The sequence below is a fragment of the Cryptomeria japonica genome, chromosome 4, assembly GCF_030272615.1.
Source record: "Cryptomeria japonica chromosome 4, Sugi_1.0, whole genome shotgun sequence".
NCBI classification, from domain to species: domain Eukaryota; kingdom Viridiplantae; phylum Streptophyta; class Pinopsida; order Cupressales; family Cupressaceae; genus Cryptomeria; species Cryptomeria japonica.
The window spans coordinates 386,551,620-386,569,262 of NC_081408.1; the positions used below are offsets into that span (position 1 = coordinate 386,551,620).

A 17,643-nucleotide genomic window follows, 5' to 3' on the forward strand; every position below is an offset into this window, starting at 1 on the left:
GGAAACTGCAACTCTTGACCCCATGGTCCAGCACCTTTGATCCAATTTTTGGATTAGTTTAGATTTTTCATGTGCCACTTTAACAAACATTGTTAAAAGGCAGGACATTTCATGTGACAGAGGTTTGTCTTTTTCAAATATCAACTGATACATGGCATTCTAATAGGTCAGGAGCTTCTCCAATCTACTTTCTAGAGAGACAAGATGCCTTTTTCTGGATCATCTCTATTCTCGAAACGGTTTCCAATCTCTTTGCACAAAAGTAACCCTCTTTCTTGTAGTGGCTGGTTCTTGCTTGAGTTACTAATAATTACAAATGTCTTATGATTTTAATTTTTACTGATCGAAAACAAAAATGTCTTATGATTTTCCAGTTACAATATGATTATTGATATTGCAATGATTTCTATATAATTAGTGTTGCTTTATTTAAAGAGCAGTCGATGACTTATCAACAGTGTTTTGTCTGGAAAAAAATTGACAGGTGAAGTCCCTTCAGAAGTAAATGAAATGAAAAGCCTAGTTGAACTGTAAGTTTGTAATTCAGTCTAATTTGCTAAATGAAACAATAACCTGTACCCAGAAAGAACTGGCAATATCCTTGCTCTTCTGTAGTTTTGTTTTCTCATGATTTTCCATGTTGCTTCTCTTTTCAGGCGGCTAGATAATAATTCCTTGACTGGATATTTTCCTGACTTAAGTGCTCTTGCCAATTTGACAGTACTGTAAGTTAAAGTGTGAATTTCAATTTTTTAAAAATGACCTCAAACTCTGTTTTTTAATAATTTAATAGATATTATATTTTTGATAGAAGTGCTGATAAAAACTTGCTTATATATTGTAGGCATCTTGAAAACAACAAACTGCGAGGTCCATTACCTGCATTTCTTGCCAGTTTATCAAGTTTGAAGGAATTGTATGCCAATGAAACCTTAAACTATTATATAATCGACACTATTATTTAGCATGGAGATTTTTTTAAAGGAAATATCAGTAACAAGATCATTGAGTACAAATCTGTGGTCCTCTCACCATGCACGAAACAAATGAAGATAATACTTTGTCCTAGAATATGCTTTTCTTGAAGTAGAATACTAACAGTATATTATACTAAGTGATTTTTAAATTGCAGGTATCTGCAGAACAATCAGCTGAGAGGGAAAATACCCAAGAAACTGAAAGAAAAGAAAATCATTTTCAGGTATGGGCTCACATTATTGTAACACTGATATACTAAATAAGGCAGCTTGTATAGCCTGCTTTAAATTTGAGGAATACATACTAAGCGTGTTTATTAATTTGACGTCATATTCTATGGGGTAATTTCACTAAATAAAGGAGAATGACAACAGGAACAAAGAGAAAGAGGAATATGGGAAGGAGGGTTTTTTGTGAAAAATATTTGAAGCGCCCCATTAAAAAATAGCAAGGGAGGAATTACACTAAAGAAGAAATAAGGAATCTATGGCAATGTCCATGAATGATTGAAATGTGTCAATGGGATTATGAGATTCATAGTTCAAAAGCGTACAAAAATAGTAAAAGTAGTGCTAGAGAAACACACAAACAAGGGCACAAGCCAAAAACCGCTAATAAGAAAGGAAAGTAGAAACATAAAAGGAATTGGAGAGAATATGGATTCCCTTTAGTAATCCTCTTTGATCAGTGACAGTCAAAAGATATATTAGCACATCTTTATAATTCAGTTCTCTAGGATGTCTCTAGTAAATTTATCAAGAGAATGGCACAGGCCAATAGGAATGGTGTGCTGAAAAAGGATGATTTCATTCTTAGATAGTGAAGTTAGCTTATACTACAACAAAAAGTAATGTGAATCTACATTATATCTACTCTTAAGGAATGCTAATAAAGGCAAGAAAAGAAAACCATTGTTGCTAAAACATGTGTTGTGGCAAACGAGGATGCAGAAATTACTGTGTTCCACTAAGTTTTCAGGATGGGGACAGCAGGGAATGGGGGGATAAGTTTTGTGGATGGATTTTTTGGAGGCCATTTTAGTTTATGGCAATTAAGAAAAGGAGAAAATTTTAAAATACGGGGAAATATCAACTATTCATATGATAACATTGATAAGACATTTATAATATACATTATAGATCCTAAATACATAATGATAACATTACAATTGAATTGAGAGTTGACATGAGAGTTGAACAAATTATTATAAACAAAATTTAATTGCTTTCATAATTTATTGTCAATGTGCATATGATATATATTATATAAAATTAAAAAATATAGCAAAATTCCCAAAGGGTGCAAGTTCCAAGTACAAAATGACAAAAACATAGAAAATATGCTGCTACGCCTAAGCTCGCATGGAACTTGTGCATTCAATGAGCCTATATTGCATGTGTTAGGACTGTGGTTGTTAACACAAGTGAGAAGGTGTTCTTGACTTTGTATTGATATTGGAAAGGAGGTTGCCACGATAAGACTGAAATCTCTGCCATTATATGTTGCAAACCTGCAACTTTGTGACTGCAAAAACAATTAAAAACTGTTGCTTTTAGTGATAAAAAACCATCATCCTGGGACCGAAACACCAACTTGAGAGGTACAAATGGAGCTTGAAATCCTAGGTATGTTTTTGTTTGATAACATCTTGAAAACCTTGCTTTTTTGCCAACTGAAATGGCTGGAAACTGCTCCAAATCTTTGCAAAGTCAACCCTAACAACATGTGACTATCATACAATATAGAGGAGCTTGAAAGATGGAAATCTCTCATCCAGGGCTGAGAGTGGTGTGGGGGCCCACAAAGGAACAATAAAACATTTTTAATTCATCTTGAGCCTTTAAAAAAAAAATTCAATCTAACAGCAAGGGGATGACTAATCATTCCCAGAACAATTTGGGGATGTCATTGATATCGCTTCAGTCTCGGTGATGGCCAACTGCCCTCATGTTTCTGGGATATTTTCAGTGAAAGATCCCAAATGGATCCTTTTGTTGTTGCTGCTGTAAATTCTTAATTAAACATACTATATTTTTGTAATTTTCCGATGATCTTATAGAATAGACAAAAGTTGCAGAAAGGGATTGTTTCTTTTTGGGTTTTGATGTTATAAGTAAAGTAATTGATAAAAAGCAACAACTGTGAAAAAAACAGTAAACAATGTTCATATGTAAGAACACTTAAGCAATCTGAAAGTACTGCGAATCATACCAGGCGAATAACCTAGTTTTGTATTCAGCAAGAATCCATACATTTATTTGGATCTGTTCTCAATTTGGATTGATGCCAGATGGAGGAATATTACTGGCAACGAACAAGGAAGACCAAATAAGCTGAATACAACCCTTCAAGCCAACACACAAACAAGGCGTGGTTGTAAAGGAGGCGTGGAAGCTGCTGCAAATCACGTGCCAGCTGAAATAGACCAGCTGCCCTGTTGAAACCCCCAATATGCACGCTAAATCTTCAAGACAAGAAGATGTGTCTTCTACCTCTTACAATCTCCGTGCAATCTTGGATAAATCCACTGTCAACTCCTGCTGAGGGCTACGTCCCAGCAAGCTCAGACCTGGGGTTTGCGTCCCAGACCAAAATCACTCTTCCAGAGCAATTCCCAAATTCGCAAGTTTCAAAATGATCAAAGATGCTATCAATTAGGTTTTCATCTCCTTATAACTCCTTTCCCTTTGCAAGTCGAACCCTAAAGAATAATAAAGCTTGCGCTTTATAATTAAAGTGACACTTTCCCAATTATGGTGTCAAACTATAGAAAAATATCACTTTATTGTGAATAAATAGCTTCAAGCATCCAAAAAGACTCCGGGAGGTGAGAATCATGTAGCAAAGTTCAAGTCCTTTCCAACGAGCTATAACACATAGGCATATCAAACCAGATGAAGCCAAAAACTCCTTATTACTCCGAAATGGCTATATACATAGCCTTATTTTAATTTATTTAATCGCTAACTTAGGAAATATTTAAATATATTAAAATATTTCCATAGATCCAATAATAGCCCAAAATAACCAACCAAACATGAATCTGACTTCGTCACCTGTCTGTGACTGATGTCGAACAAGATGGGCCAACTGGCAGTCCCATCTCTAAAATCTAGGGATACTCCTAGAAACTAGGAAACACACCTAATTTTCCTGAAACTGAAACCATGGTATGGTCTTGTGGAACCTCAAATATGGAAACTGCCACAACCTCCTAAAAAGTAGGGAATCGCCCTAAAAAGTAGGAACCTCTCTCCAAACACCTGTAACTGCTCAAAAGGATCCTGCTCTACTCCTTGGTCCCCCAGGTGGTCATTCAGTCAACTGCCAGTTCTCCCTAAAAAATAGGAACTGTCGTCTGAAGGTCCAAAATGGCTCACAAAGCCCTTGCAAAGCTCCATGACCCTCAGAATGAGTCCCCTAACCATGTCATTGACCTATGAGAACTCGAATGGTAGGTCAACCCCCGCTCATCCCATGTCACCTAGAAAAGGGGACATTACATTCAGTATGTCAAGGATAAAAAAATGTGATTGGGGATGGCAGGGGGACATTTCTGAGGCATCCCTACATCGCTAGAATGTCCTTGGTATAGGGACATGCCAAAAATTGCCGGGGAAGCGTCATTAGTGAGCATAGAGAAATTACATTCCATAATTGTAGGGAATTTGAAATATTTTATTTCTGAAGTTATTGGACTTGTGTTGCCACAAGGGACCGTACAGACCTGCATGATGCTGCTCGTGCTCTTACTATTGTTAGCCTTTGTTGATGTTGACCGTGAGTTTTAGTTCTTATGCTTGGTCTTATCTATCAAATAGTAGACATTTGAAAGGGTTTTAAAGTAGTGGATATATTGTTTGGTTTTTCCTTAAACATGAAGAGACTGATGTTGGCAGTTGTCTTAGCCTTTGGTTAAGGCTTTTGCCCAATATTTGGGCCTAACAGTATCTAGACGTTTTATGTAATACTAAAGAAATCCAATTATTATTGTGGATAGAATGCAACAGGGAGTGGCTTATGTCCTGTGACCTAAAGCAGGTCAGAGATTTCTTTCAAAATCTCTGAGAATATCAGCTCTGCTTGAAAACTGCTTCCTGCTCTTGCTGAGTGAGAGAGTAATGAAGAAAGAAGTAACAAAGATAGTATTTACCATAAACTCTATAGGATCTGCACCTGAAAATTATCATAGCCTTTAGAAGTAGAGTGAGGTTTATGGTCATGGGTAACCAAATTAAATGTACAGATTAACCCATACATTCCAGCATGCTTATCAAAACCTTTCTTGGATCTCATAGTAATCTAGACATGTAAAATTAAAATGCCCCTTGGTAAGCATTTTGTTGAGAGCGCAATCATGTGAATCCAATCTTCTTGATGGATATTATAATTAGTCTCAATATGCAACTAACAAAAGTATAGCTATAGTTGGACTACTGAGAACCTAATAACTCTATATAAGGAATACTTTGGGATTGGGGTAGAATCAAACCATCAATATGTTGATAACCTTGATAATGTGATCCATCAAGTAAATTTCAACCCAAGGATTGTACTAACATTTGCCAAGGTGTATGTTGTATACACCCTTCCACAAGAGAGATTGGATCTAGCCTATCTATCAAGGGAGGAAAGGAAATAAACTGATATAGATATATATTTTAATCCTATTCTAATGGACTATGGATCTCCAACTTATCCAACAAGAGGTCCCTCCCTTGTTCAATATGAACGAGATCACCATGCCCTCATCAATCCATTAATAAGATCACGATGAAATGAAATGCAAGAGTGATATTATTATTCAATATAGAAGAGCTGCTTTTCCATTTTCTCTTAGTATTGAGTATGTTAGCATTTTAATTCACACTCTTTAGTACAACACATAATGGAAGAAATGTACAATAAAATTGTTCTACAAATATTGAGGGAAAGCTTGCATTAACTATTTATTAAATACAAAGCATTTTATATACAATGCTGTATCCACTAAAAACTAAATCCAAATTGAGGCAATCTTCAGTTAGAATCCTAGTAAAGATCAATAGATTTTCCAAAGTTCACATCTCTTTCATGTAAAGAGATCTAAAATTAGAGTTTTCTCAGAAAGCACACAATGCTAAAATAAGAGATCTAAAAATAGCTACTCAATAACCCCACAAGAATTTGTTGGTGCTAAAGCCACTTTTTGAATACTTCGAAGAAAGTAATCAACCCTAGCTTTACTTAGCATTGACACTAAATCCAACTAAACAATCTGCATTTGAAGAATGAGTTTAGCCTCAAAAATCAACGTTTCAAATATTTTTGATTCTTTAAGCCCTTTCTAAATATGAACTACGATCTTTCCCAAGCCATACACGTTGTACACATATTGAACTTTCACAAATCTTTTCTTGAATAACTACTACAATTCTACTTGCAAATCATCCAAATATGAATAAGAATAACATCAAAGGAATCAAAGTTGACGTGATATCATATCTAGGAAAATCTTTCTATAAGACTTCACAATTTTCCATCAGACATCTTCTAAAGGATAGACAGTAAGGCGGATTGTTTGATGTCAAGAGGAGAGATTGTTTTGTTGATGTGAGTGATGGAGTAAGCATGGTACCAATGACAACTCCACCAAAATATATGTGCTACTCATCTATTTGTATGTTCAAGGCTTGAGTCAAATCGACTAAGCCATATGTTTATGAGTTAACATCAAGTGGTCCATATACTTACCAAGATCATCATCAGCATAAAGCAATACACATCAAAGCCTCCATGAACAATTTGTTATAGCGAGCATGAAGTAACAAGCAAAACAAATATTAATGACATCATTATCACCGCACAAGAAAGAAGTACGTCATATGATATTAAGTAATCCTCAGTACCAATTAGTTATCCACTTAAGGTGCAATTACCAAGAGTCAAATATTCAATTGTCAAAAGGTGCGATTTAACAAGGAAGAGATACCATCTCTTATGAAGAGATATGTCTCATTCATAAGAAGATATATATTAAGGATTGAAGGAGAGTAAGCATTGTGGATTATTTCTATTTCTTATTTTCATCCATATTTGGATCGCTCTTGTTGAGTAGTAGCCTTCTTAAGGCAATCGGTTGCATATAATAAAAGACATTAATCAGGAATAGCACCAAGAAACATCACCATTTTAATCAGTATATCAGACAAGCGATTACTTTGAAGTGGAAGGTCTTATCAGACTCAAACCACATTATCATTGCATACTTCTAAAGAATTATCACGAACAACAAGTATTATATCATTGCCATAAGCGAAAAGGAGAAGATCAATTTCATAATTCTCACAGTTTTATCTGAGAATGCAAGATTAACTCCATAAACATCAAAGTGACAAAGTTTTGCATTGCAGATAGGAGTGCAGCATCCATATCAAAGATAACCATTGCATTGACATAATAATTGAATATCGATATAAGGATCCTATAGTGCAGATCTGAATATATCCATTGCATATAAATCAAGATTCTTCAAGTTAGGGTATATCAATTATAGCGTATTCAAGTTATAGCAGTTCATAAGGATAATTGATTGAGTGAAGATTATCATTATCACATAAGTGATATCATCAATAAAAGTTTTGCAAAGTATAAAAAATATTGTATTTGTTTTACAAGAAAAATATTTAATTAGAAAGAAGTCTCTTGCAATTTAAGAATTTAGACAAAACCCTAGGAATCCATAAAAGGGGACATTACACTTCTGCAAGTCATAGTTTTGTGCTCTATCACCAGTGCAAGGTCTATGTTTCGTTCTATCATTAATATAGTCCCTCAATGATATAGCAGCCTAGAACTCAGGACCTAAACTCTCCCAACCATGTTTGAACTAATTGTGCAAATCAGTTATCTGAGGCTCTTTATCTACTTGCATTGGTATCCTAGGTGGAAAGGTTGGCATAAGAGGCCTCGAGTTGATGGATGGTTCTAGCTTGCTGATTTGGATTACCACCATGAACTAAGTTCTCTCCTTGGCCATCATTGCCTCCATTATCGGCATTATTTGCGCCAATATTTATCCCCATTTGTTGATCCATAATTTCTATTAATAACTCCAAACGCTGATTTTGTTGTTGTGCCCTTTAATCAAGGCATCCAACAAATTCAGAAATCTTTCTTATCCTAGATCTCTGGCATTCCTATCAGCCATATTTTTTGTATTGTGGCATTCCAACGAGCTATAACACTAGGGTGAATGTATTGGAGAGATCTTGATTATGAATAATGATCATCGAAGCCACCTAGGCAACTTACTATAGAGAGACGGCCTCTCCAAGGTTCTTGGAGAGAACACCAAAATCCGATAATCACCCTAGAAAGTGGCATAAGTGTCCTCAAGACTAATTGAACTTTTTGGTGACATCAAATAACTCCTCAAACATTGCAAATGCACACCCAGAAGGTTAGTACAAATTGCAGTTCAAGAGAAATCGAAAATAGGGACATTACAATTTTTCACATATTGAAGTTTCATTTAAACATTATTATTAGAAGCAATTTTTTCCTCCTTTCTCTTTTATTGTTGGGAATTCGGAATAGAGGTTGTGGGTAGTTGCTTCTCTCCTTTGATTGAGCTCTTATCCCCTTCTCTTCTATGTTTGAAAGGTAATGGTGTTGCAGATTCACCCCTTTGAGTTCCAAAATTTTCATCTCACTTCTATCTTCTTTTCGTGAAAGGTTTTCTCCCCTTCTCCCTTGAATCAAAATCTTGATTTAGGGATATTCTTTGTTGAGGTTGTCTTGTTCTTCTTTTCAGAATTAGTAAAGAACATAAAAAAATCTCCTCTTGAGTCCTTTGAGTGGAGGGATCTTCCATTTTTACTTTATAAACTTGTTCTTTAGAATTAGCATAAAAATGTCTATTTGATAACCTTCTCCATTTCTATTTACTTTTTATGCTCATCCTTGGCACTTAACTCAATTATTCACTTTCTTTGTTTCCTAGTATGGGGACAAATCTCCTTAGATTTATTTATTTTTCGTTGCTATATTTTAGATTGCTATTTTACATCTAGGCTAAGTGCACACACATCAAAATCTCTTGGGTGGCTATGGAGGTCAAAATATCACGATAGGGTTTTGACCACTTGGCAAGCTCCCATGCAGCATTAACCATTGTTCTTGTCTAGGGAACAAGTTTATTGTTGAGATCTCCTCTACAAATTTGACACTTTATTTGTCTTTTATTGTCTCTTGTATATTTTGTAAGTCTCCACTTTTGAATTATCACTTTTTATTTTTGTGCACATAGAGGACTTGAGTGCAATCACACTAACATCTCCATAGGCATGTTGTCATCTTTTCATCATAATTAAAATTTCATCCAATTGCTGAACCAACTCTTTGTCCCTATTCTTAGCATATTTGCTTGTGCAATCTAATTCAGTTACCAAAACATTTTTTATTTTTTGTGAAAGCTATGATAATAAATATATTAATCAGATTATTGATTCAACTGTGTGTTTGTACATTTACTAAGGAAAGGAATCTGATTAATATTTCAATTTGTTGTTCAATTATGTTTTGCATAGTTATATTCGATGGCATTCTAATAATCTCAAGCTTAACTTTTTGATTTCCAGGTATGATGGAAATAATCTAACCCTTGGAGGTGCTGGAGGCAAGAATGTAAAACTAATCATTGGAACTGCAGTGGCGGCGTTGGTTTTATTTATCCTCATTGCTATTTCAATCTATTTTATTTTTGTCAACTACCATAATCAATCAACACTACAAGGTGATAAGAAAAGTGAGTTCCAATTGTCACCCTAACTCAATACTTCCCAGATTTTTTAAGGAATTGTAACTTCTAGTCAGCTAAGAGAAGGATTGAAAGATATGTTTGATGCTTGTGAACTATAAAGAAACCATTGGTAGGGGCTGGTCCATTTCCTTTCGGTTGACATGTTGGCTCTGTGCTAAGAGATGCAGGGACAGAAATAGCGTCTTATTTTACACTTGCAGAGCTAGAAACAGCAACTGAGTATTTTTCAAGGAAAATTGGACAAGGCAGCTTTGGACCTGTATACTACGGTAAAGCAAAAGATGGAAAGGAAATCGCTGTTAAGATCCTGGAAAGTAAATCTACTCATGGAACAAATCAATTTGTTAACGAAGTAAGTAACCATTGCCCAAGACAACTTGTGAAATTAAAGTTCTGTTTACATATTTCATTTCATGAGTAGGAAGCTCATCCATTTTGTCCTGAGAATGACAAAACCTGGAGGGAGCTTATAATATAATATTATTTAAAAATCAGATGGAACCTATTTATGTCACATGATTTGATTTCAGGGATTTCCATTTATTGATCAGAGGGTAGTTTGTGACAGTTTTTGACTTCACCTCTGCTTGTTAAATAGAACTTTCATATTAACATGCAATGCTGTTGAAAAATTAACGAGTTTTAAATAAAAAATAAAAAATTGAAAACCATTGTTGGAAAATGTACTGTGAACATTCTTGCACCTTAACTTAGGTTTTCTTCCTAGCCGAAGAATATGAGAGTGGTGAGTAGTGCGTACAAATGACATCAGATAATTACGTTGTACACAATATTTGACAATTGTATTCTGGGTAGTTAGCACAATCAAAATATCTATAAGATCACAATTATATTCTATATTCCATTTTATGTTGTGCATACTACCCAGAGTAGTGGTATTGTATTGTATGTATGATAACTATTTCTCCTATTGGACACAATTATAACTAGCGATCAATAAAAATCAGCAAAGCATATGATAGTCATCGTTTATTTTCTTAAGTATAGAAAGCATGACAACTCTTAAGTAGGCCAAACACAATATAAAAAATGCATATGGTATGCTATGTGTGAAACCATGACTAAATGATAATCATGAGAATAAAGTTCAGTTGTTTTCTGTTGCAAGTTCAAAATTTATATAGCTGCCCACATGTAAATTTGAGGCATAAAAGTTTTCGAAAAACAAAATGTTATGTGATCTATCTCCAAACATTGTAAGCTAACCTTTGAGAGTATCACCAGTTTCTCTTTCGTTCCCCAAGTTTAGTTAGGACTCTCTCTAATGTTAGTAATTGAATTAACGTGGGAGAAAATTATGAAAGCAAATCGACACACACACAAACAAGATTTCATATTAGCCATAAACCTCTTTAGTAATTGCTAGAAAAAGGTACATGTGGATGGGATTTCTTCAACAATTTTATTTTGTAAATGAAATATAAGGCTAGCATAATTGTAGCCGTGAACCGATTCCTAAGAAAATTTCAGCTTTGGCTGTAGTGTCACAACTCAATTTTTTCACAAGAGAGGAATATAATGAGTCATGTTCAGGACACATTTTTTGGGGAGATAATTCAATATTTGAAGACAATTGATTTCTCCCTTGAAGATGGACTATTTTACAAGTTGGATAAACAATGTCTACCAAAGGAACAAAGACTTCTACATAAAGTCAATCTGTCATGTTGTCATGTCCCCTTCCTTGACATTACATCACTGATATCTCACATTTTATTACAATTTTGTGAAGTCTCTAAGAGAGACGAAATTGCAAAAGTGTATTGAAAGTCATTGGCAACAAACAGTGATATGGAAGTGTTAATCGTAGCGAACTGAATAATTGTAAGCAGCAGCAACTTAGGGAAATATGAGCAAGCGTTCAAACATACTTGGCCAAGCGATCCTTATTATCAACACATAGTCTTCATGTCTAGCAACACAATCAGCAAGACTTAATATCGATAAAGCAGAAGTAACCATAACATTACATGATTCATTAAGCTCATATTGCATTTGATTACCCATCAAGCTACCATCAAAGATAAACTACCACCGTTAGCATGAGAACTAATAATATTTAATAAGGAGCAATATCGAATATCACAGTAGACCAACCTGATAAAAATTGATCATATATGAAGCAAGATACAACTGATCAAATCCAATAATTGCATTGGTGGAAAAAGAAACCATCAAATGGCTAGTAATTCATCAATAAACAATGATATTAAGTATTAAGAGTAGTAGAGGTCAGTGATTAAGGAACGAGAATCCTCAGGCAGCGATTAAAGCTAGAGAAACGTCTTGAAGAGATTACATCCTATAATAATGCTAGAGATAATCAAAAGATTGATATTATTAGTGAAAGACATTGATTTGTATAACACTAAGCAATATCGATTTAATAAGGAAAAGGATGATTAGATCGATATGATCCATCAAGCCAATATTTAATTAATTGATGATAATCCTTAATCAATAAGGAGGCTAACTGATTACATGTTTAAAGGCGTGATTAGCATCAAAGGGAAAAGAGGCGACTATGAGTGGTCATTGGACATGTCTTTTGGGACGCAACCTATCATTCCATTTTGCAGGGTATAAGGAGGCATTCAATCTCACTTCAGCAATCATCAATTTGTAAACTTGTTTATCTCTTATCCTTGATTGGATCTGCTCTCGTGAGCATTGGCCTCCTTGGCTAAAAAGGTTGCAAGTGCATAACTTTATATCTGAGTCAGCACCATTGATTGCAAGGGAGAATAGCATATATCTGACACATCATCAGCATTGTTGTTGCAAGTTAATATATCTAAATCAGACACAGCAACTATATTGCTATAGGCAATAATACATATCAAGCCACTGCATAATTTAAGAGTTCTTATCAGAAACGGCAATCAATATTGCTACAAGCAATATTACCGTACATTTCATTGAATAAATGACATCGACATATTAGGAAAAGCACCTATCTCTTATTGGAGATCGGAATATAATAAATTGGCATAATTCATAAGATCACATCAGATACAGCATTATCTTATCATCCAATCTTTATCCCTTATCAATATAGGTGAAAGGGAAAGTTTATTGGCTTATCATTCACTTAGCATATTCCTAATTGCATAAATCAGAAATAGTAAGTGGCATTGATATTTGTCATTTACAATATATTTGTCTTTATATAATCAATTTTATAAGGTCATAGAAAAATCAGAAATTGAAATTCATATAAGGAATTCAAGTATTTGTCCCATAATTCCTAATTATCCTAAAACGGGACATTACAAGTGGTATTAGAGTTTATAATCCTACCAGTTTGTGAGAAAAATATTCCAGATGAGCCAAAGATGAAGATCATTTGAAGATTGATACAAACTATGACGCAATACAGCAGCACTAAAGAAAAATGAAACCTATTGTTGAGCAATCTAACACTAGTATACAATAATGGCAACAAAAGAGACGATAGAAATCAATTCATTCAAACTCCAACTAAATACATGTCTACAACTAATTCAAGATCAATAACACCAACCTTTCCATCATGATATGTCTGTAGAAGACTACATAGACCTAAGAGTAAAATACTCACCTAAAGGTCATCAACTTGAGCTAAAGAGGAAAGGTCAAAGGCATGAGCACTTGGAGAAGAATTGCAATATGGCATCAAATAGTTCACAAACACACTCACCAATCCACAAACCAAAGCTAATATCATTAGAGGTTACTACACCAAGAGGAAGCTTAGAAAGCCATCATCAAACACTACAGATTCAGAATATGATCTCTACGCAATTCAAGGAGCCTAAGATACAAGAAATCATTTGCAAAACTTTGAAAGAAATAGAAGAGATTAATTCTTCATGTGTTCCTTCCATCACAAGTAAATCAAGTACATGGATTCATTTGAATGGTGAGATTGACCTTACATCATCTCAAGGATCGTGCACTAAAAATGACATTATAGGGACTAGACCTAATTCAGATCATGGGGAGTTGCTTATTGATGATGGTGTCAATCAAAGTTCTCTTTCACTTCTCAAAGGCTTGACATCCACTAACAAGTCAATGGTTGTGGATGAGGAGGACAACTTTTCCAATGACACTAAGGCAAAGGCTACACCCTGTAACGAACCCAAGCGCATTGAAGAAGATAAGCAAGGCAAGGTGACCTCAAAGGATAAGGATGAACAAATGAGACAACTCTTCTTTAAAGCAATGTCAAGCAAGCGATCCGGGCAATTAATGGATATTGTTGAGGGCGTGGAAAGAACTCTTTGCTTATGTAAATGGTGGAGCGAGATGGCTAGGCATGCCAAGATGGTCACTTCATGAGCAAAAGAGAATTTGCAAAAGATAAAGCTAAGGCATGGACAACTAGATGAACAAGAGACACATAGCATGACCGAAAGAGATGACTCAACTACTTCATCAATAATATCACACATTCCTAATCAAGAATCTCCATCCACGACCTTGAGGACTTTGAAGGATGATTCACCCAAAGAAGTAAGTTTGAAGGAAGATAAATTTGGGAGCAAGGTTACATGTCAACTTATTAATAATCCCTTGTTTGAAATGGAAGTGGACAAAAATTATGACAACCCACTCTTCGAATTGAATGAAGAGGCTATTTTATACTCACACAATAGCGAAAATGAACACAAAACTTGGACTTCGATGCAATTCCTATCAGAGATGTATGGAAACAAGTTTGGAGCAAAGGGACAAATCGTAAACTACAAGAGGTGGCAATTTAGAATAGGACACCATCCTTCAGACAAAGATCAAATATTGAATGCTTAAGTTTGGTTGAGATAAGCAACATTCCAAATATATCTCCTACACACGAGTTATTGTTGCCATCAATTCTTCATAGTAATGGCACACTTTAAAGAAAAAGTGATTATTCAACCTGTTGACGTGTATTTTGTACACAATCATACACAGAATAAAATACCCAAGGGTACCTTATCCTCTCTTGAATAAAGTCTCTGATTGCTGAAGATGTCCCAAAAAGGATCAATCAGGGTGACTCCAATGTTCTTTTATGTAGGGTCTCTACGTGTGGATAAGCACCAGTGGTTGTTGTGATTGCTGTTTCATCAAGCGGACTTACGTATCCGAATTGCAGGAACAAGATTTCCTAATACTAATGAATTCCAAAAAAGATCAAAAGGGTAAGGCTTGCAAGAGATAAACTCTAATCTAATCCTAAGAATGACTCAATGTAGGCTAGACTTGGCAAGATTCTACCAACTTCAGTATTGCCAAGGAATTACAACTTTACTGAAACTGATGCTATCTTCTACGGTGAATAATGATTTTCAAATCATCAAGAATCATAGGCACTACCATGAAGGTACATATCAATGACTCAATAATGAATGAAGGTTTATGCAATCCAAATATTTCCAGTCGACCACACAAGGCGTCCTTACAATCAGTAAGAAGCTAGTGGTTTGGAGTATGAATCTCACCAAAGATCAAGCCCAACACTTAGTCCTTCAAACTTAAATACTACTTTGACTGAGAATGATTCAAGAGAATAAACAACCATGAAGATAACCACAAGAATTGCAATAAAACACCATAACTTCAATATTTTATTGATCTCAAAGCCATCATAAACAACAATTGTTTGAAATTCTTTCTTCAAAGCTCAATCTTGCTACAAAATAACTTGCTTCTCAAAACTCTAACTATTTCTTATTGCTCTCTCTGAATTCTATATCTATCTATCTATCAAAATGAAAATGAATGAGGGTATAAATAGCATCCTCAATTACAATGAACGGTCCAGATCAAAAGAAGATCAATGGCCAAGATTATGACACCTAAACCCTAATTAGGGTTTTATTACAAAAGTTCCCTTTTTATTGCACAACATTAAATGCATAGCCAAATATTAAATTTGGCACAAAAATCTAGGAAACATAGACCAATGACAATTAAGGTGCCACATCATCTATAACAACCTTTCTTCTAGAATCTTATTCCCTTTCCAATGCTCCTTTTTAGCATATGCAATGAATCTAGACACGATTCCTTCGATCTCAGCAATTGGAATCTCAGGAAGATTCCTCATTCGTTCCTCCAAGTGTATGACCTGATCGAAAGCCTTGAGCAGAGCAGTGTCCCATCCAGGTTCAAGTTCTTTGATTTTCTCAATCAAGAACATGGTGGCAAACATCTGATCCCGTTGCTCATCTGTAATAACATTCTCATCTTTGCAAAAGATGACCTTGACTCTATCTTCTAATTCTTGCAAATCCACATCTGTCTCAACTGCAATCCTCCTGCCAAGAATAGTACATAATACTTCAAACATCTTGTCCTGGATCGGGTGGATAATCTCTTCAACTTGATTGCATTTGTTACTGATATCCTCAAAAAGAACTTCCTTCATCTGGAGTAAAGTTGACCATTGGAGTAAACTATGAGGTCCTCCATCTATTATCTTTTCTTGTGCTAAGACCTTCCTTGATGTTTGTCTGATTACTTGCAGGACAGGAATGATAACATCCTTAGTATGAGCAAAAGCAGCTACAGTTATCATTAGGTTGTGGATGAGCTCAAGAACCTGAATAGCTTGGTGAATGGTCTGCATCATCCTTGTTGCAAATTCAATAGCAACTGTATGGGATTTGTCAATCCAAGAGCTCATAAGCTGAACCAAACTCCTGACTCTCTCTGCCTCGCCAACTGATTCAAGGGGAAGTGCCTGTGCAGGAGATACCGCTGGATCCTGACGCCTCAAAGGCTGATTGAGATGGCTAAAGTAGCCTCTCCAAGCACTGACCTCTCGCTCAAGCTTCCTATTCTTTTCCATTTCTTCTCTAAGCTTGTCCTTAAGTGCCTCAAATGAATTAGTGGCATCATCCAACGTCTGCTCGGCTGTGAGTGGACCAAGCTCAAATGTCTCTACATCATATTCCTCTGCGAGGATCTCACCTTCATACTTGTCCACTGCTGGTGTAGCCATCTGCAATTTCCTGGATCCTGTCTCATCTCTGATCATCTTGGACATCTTAGTAGCCTTCCTCCTTTCTGTCACTTCCTGAGAATTTCCAACAAGGCTCTCTAAATCAATCACATTATCCTCGTCCTCGATCACAATCACCCTTGTTAGTCTCTCTTTTAACCAATCTGGAATGGCAGATCTTGTTTCTCTAACCTGTATCTCCTTAAGCAATGTTTCTTCTTCTCTGAGAGGAGATGTCACTTCGTCATCGTTCTTGTCTTCATGTAACTCATTAACTCGGAGAGATTGGCTTGATGAACGTTGAGGTGCCTGTCCTTCTTCCTGTTTATCGTTCTGTACCATTGATTCCATAGATTCCTCCATTTCAAGTGTCCTCTTCTCCTGTCGAGAAGATGTGCCGGATGAACGATCTCTGTTGGCTTCTTGCTTCTTCTTGGAGGATTCTCTTTTCTCGGGTCTCTCTTTTCTCTTTGAGCCTCTAGGATGGGGGTTGCCTTCACTTACGCTTCGAAGGTTGCCTTCACTTGTGTTTCTGGGATTAGGATTACCTTCACTTACACTTGCTCCTCCTTCGGATGGCCTTTCCTCCAAAGTAAAAGTCATAGATATGCCTTGCTCTCTCAACTTTTGATGTTGCACATCAACCCATCTGCGAGTACAAGACAAAACTGGAGCCATCAAGGCATCTAGATCCAAAATTTCAGGTTCATTCCAATCTAGCTTGACTGCTTTGCTTTCTCGGTCACAAGATGATTGGAGATGTCTGCCACTGTCCTGAGCTTGGTCGGCCACTCTGTAAATTTTGCATTTCCTGATGAAGTCTAAAGGCAATCTGGAATGCATCTTTCTTTTCACTTCAAGATCATCT

The 17,643-nt window shown here is 35.7% G+C and overlaps 1 protein-coding gene across 1 annotated transcript in view; it reads left to right on the forward strand.

Annotated features, from left to right (window-relative positions):
* LOC131074643 (probable LRR receptor-like serine/threonine-protein kinase At1g67720) overlaps positions 1–17,643 on the forward strand; it is a 152,105-nt gene that overhangs the window by 78,484 nt on the left and 55,978 nt on the right. Inside the window, exons 5-10 of the mRNA XM_058011300.2 lie at positions 459–530; positions 657–725; positions 845–916; positions 1,133–1,201; positions 9,600–9,766; positions 9,949–10,133. Of these exons, the coding sequence (XP_057867283.2) occupies positions 459–530; positions 657–725; positions 845–916; positions 1,133–1,201; positions 9,600–9,766; positions 9,949–10,133 (634 nt within the window). The remainder of the gene's footprint in view (positions 1–458; positions 531–656; positions 726–844; positions 917–1,132; positions 1,202–9,599; positions 9,767–9,948; positions 10,134–17,643) is intronic.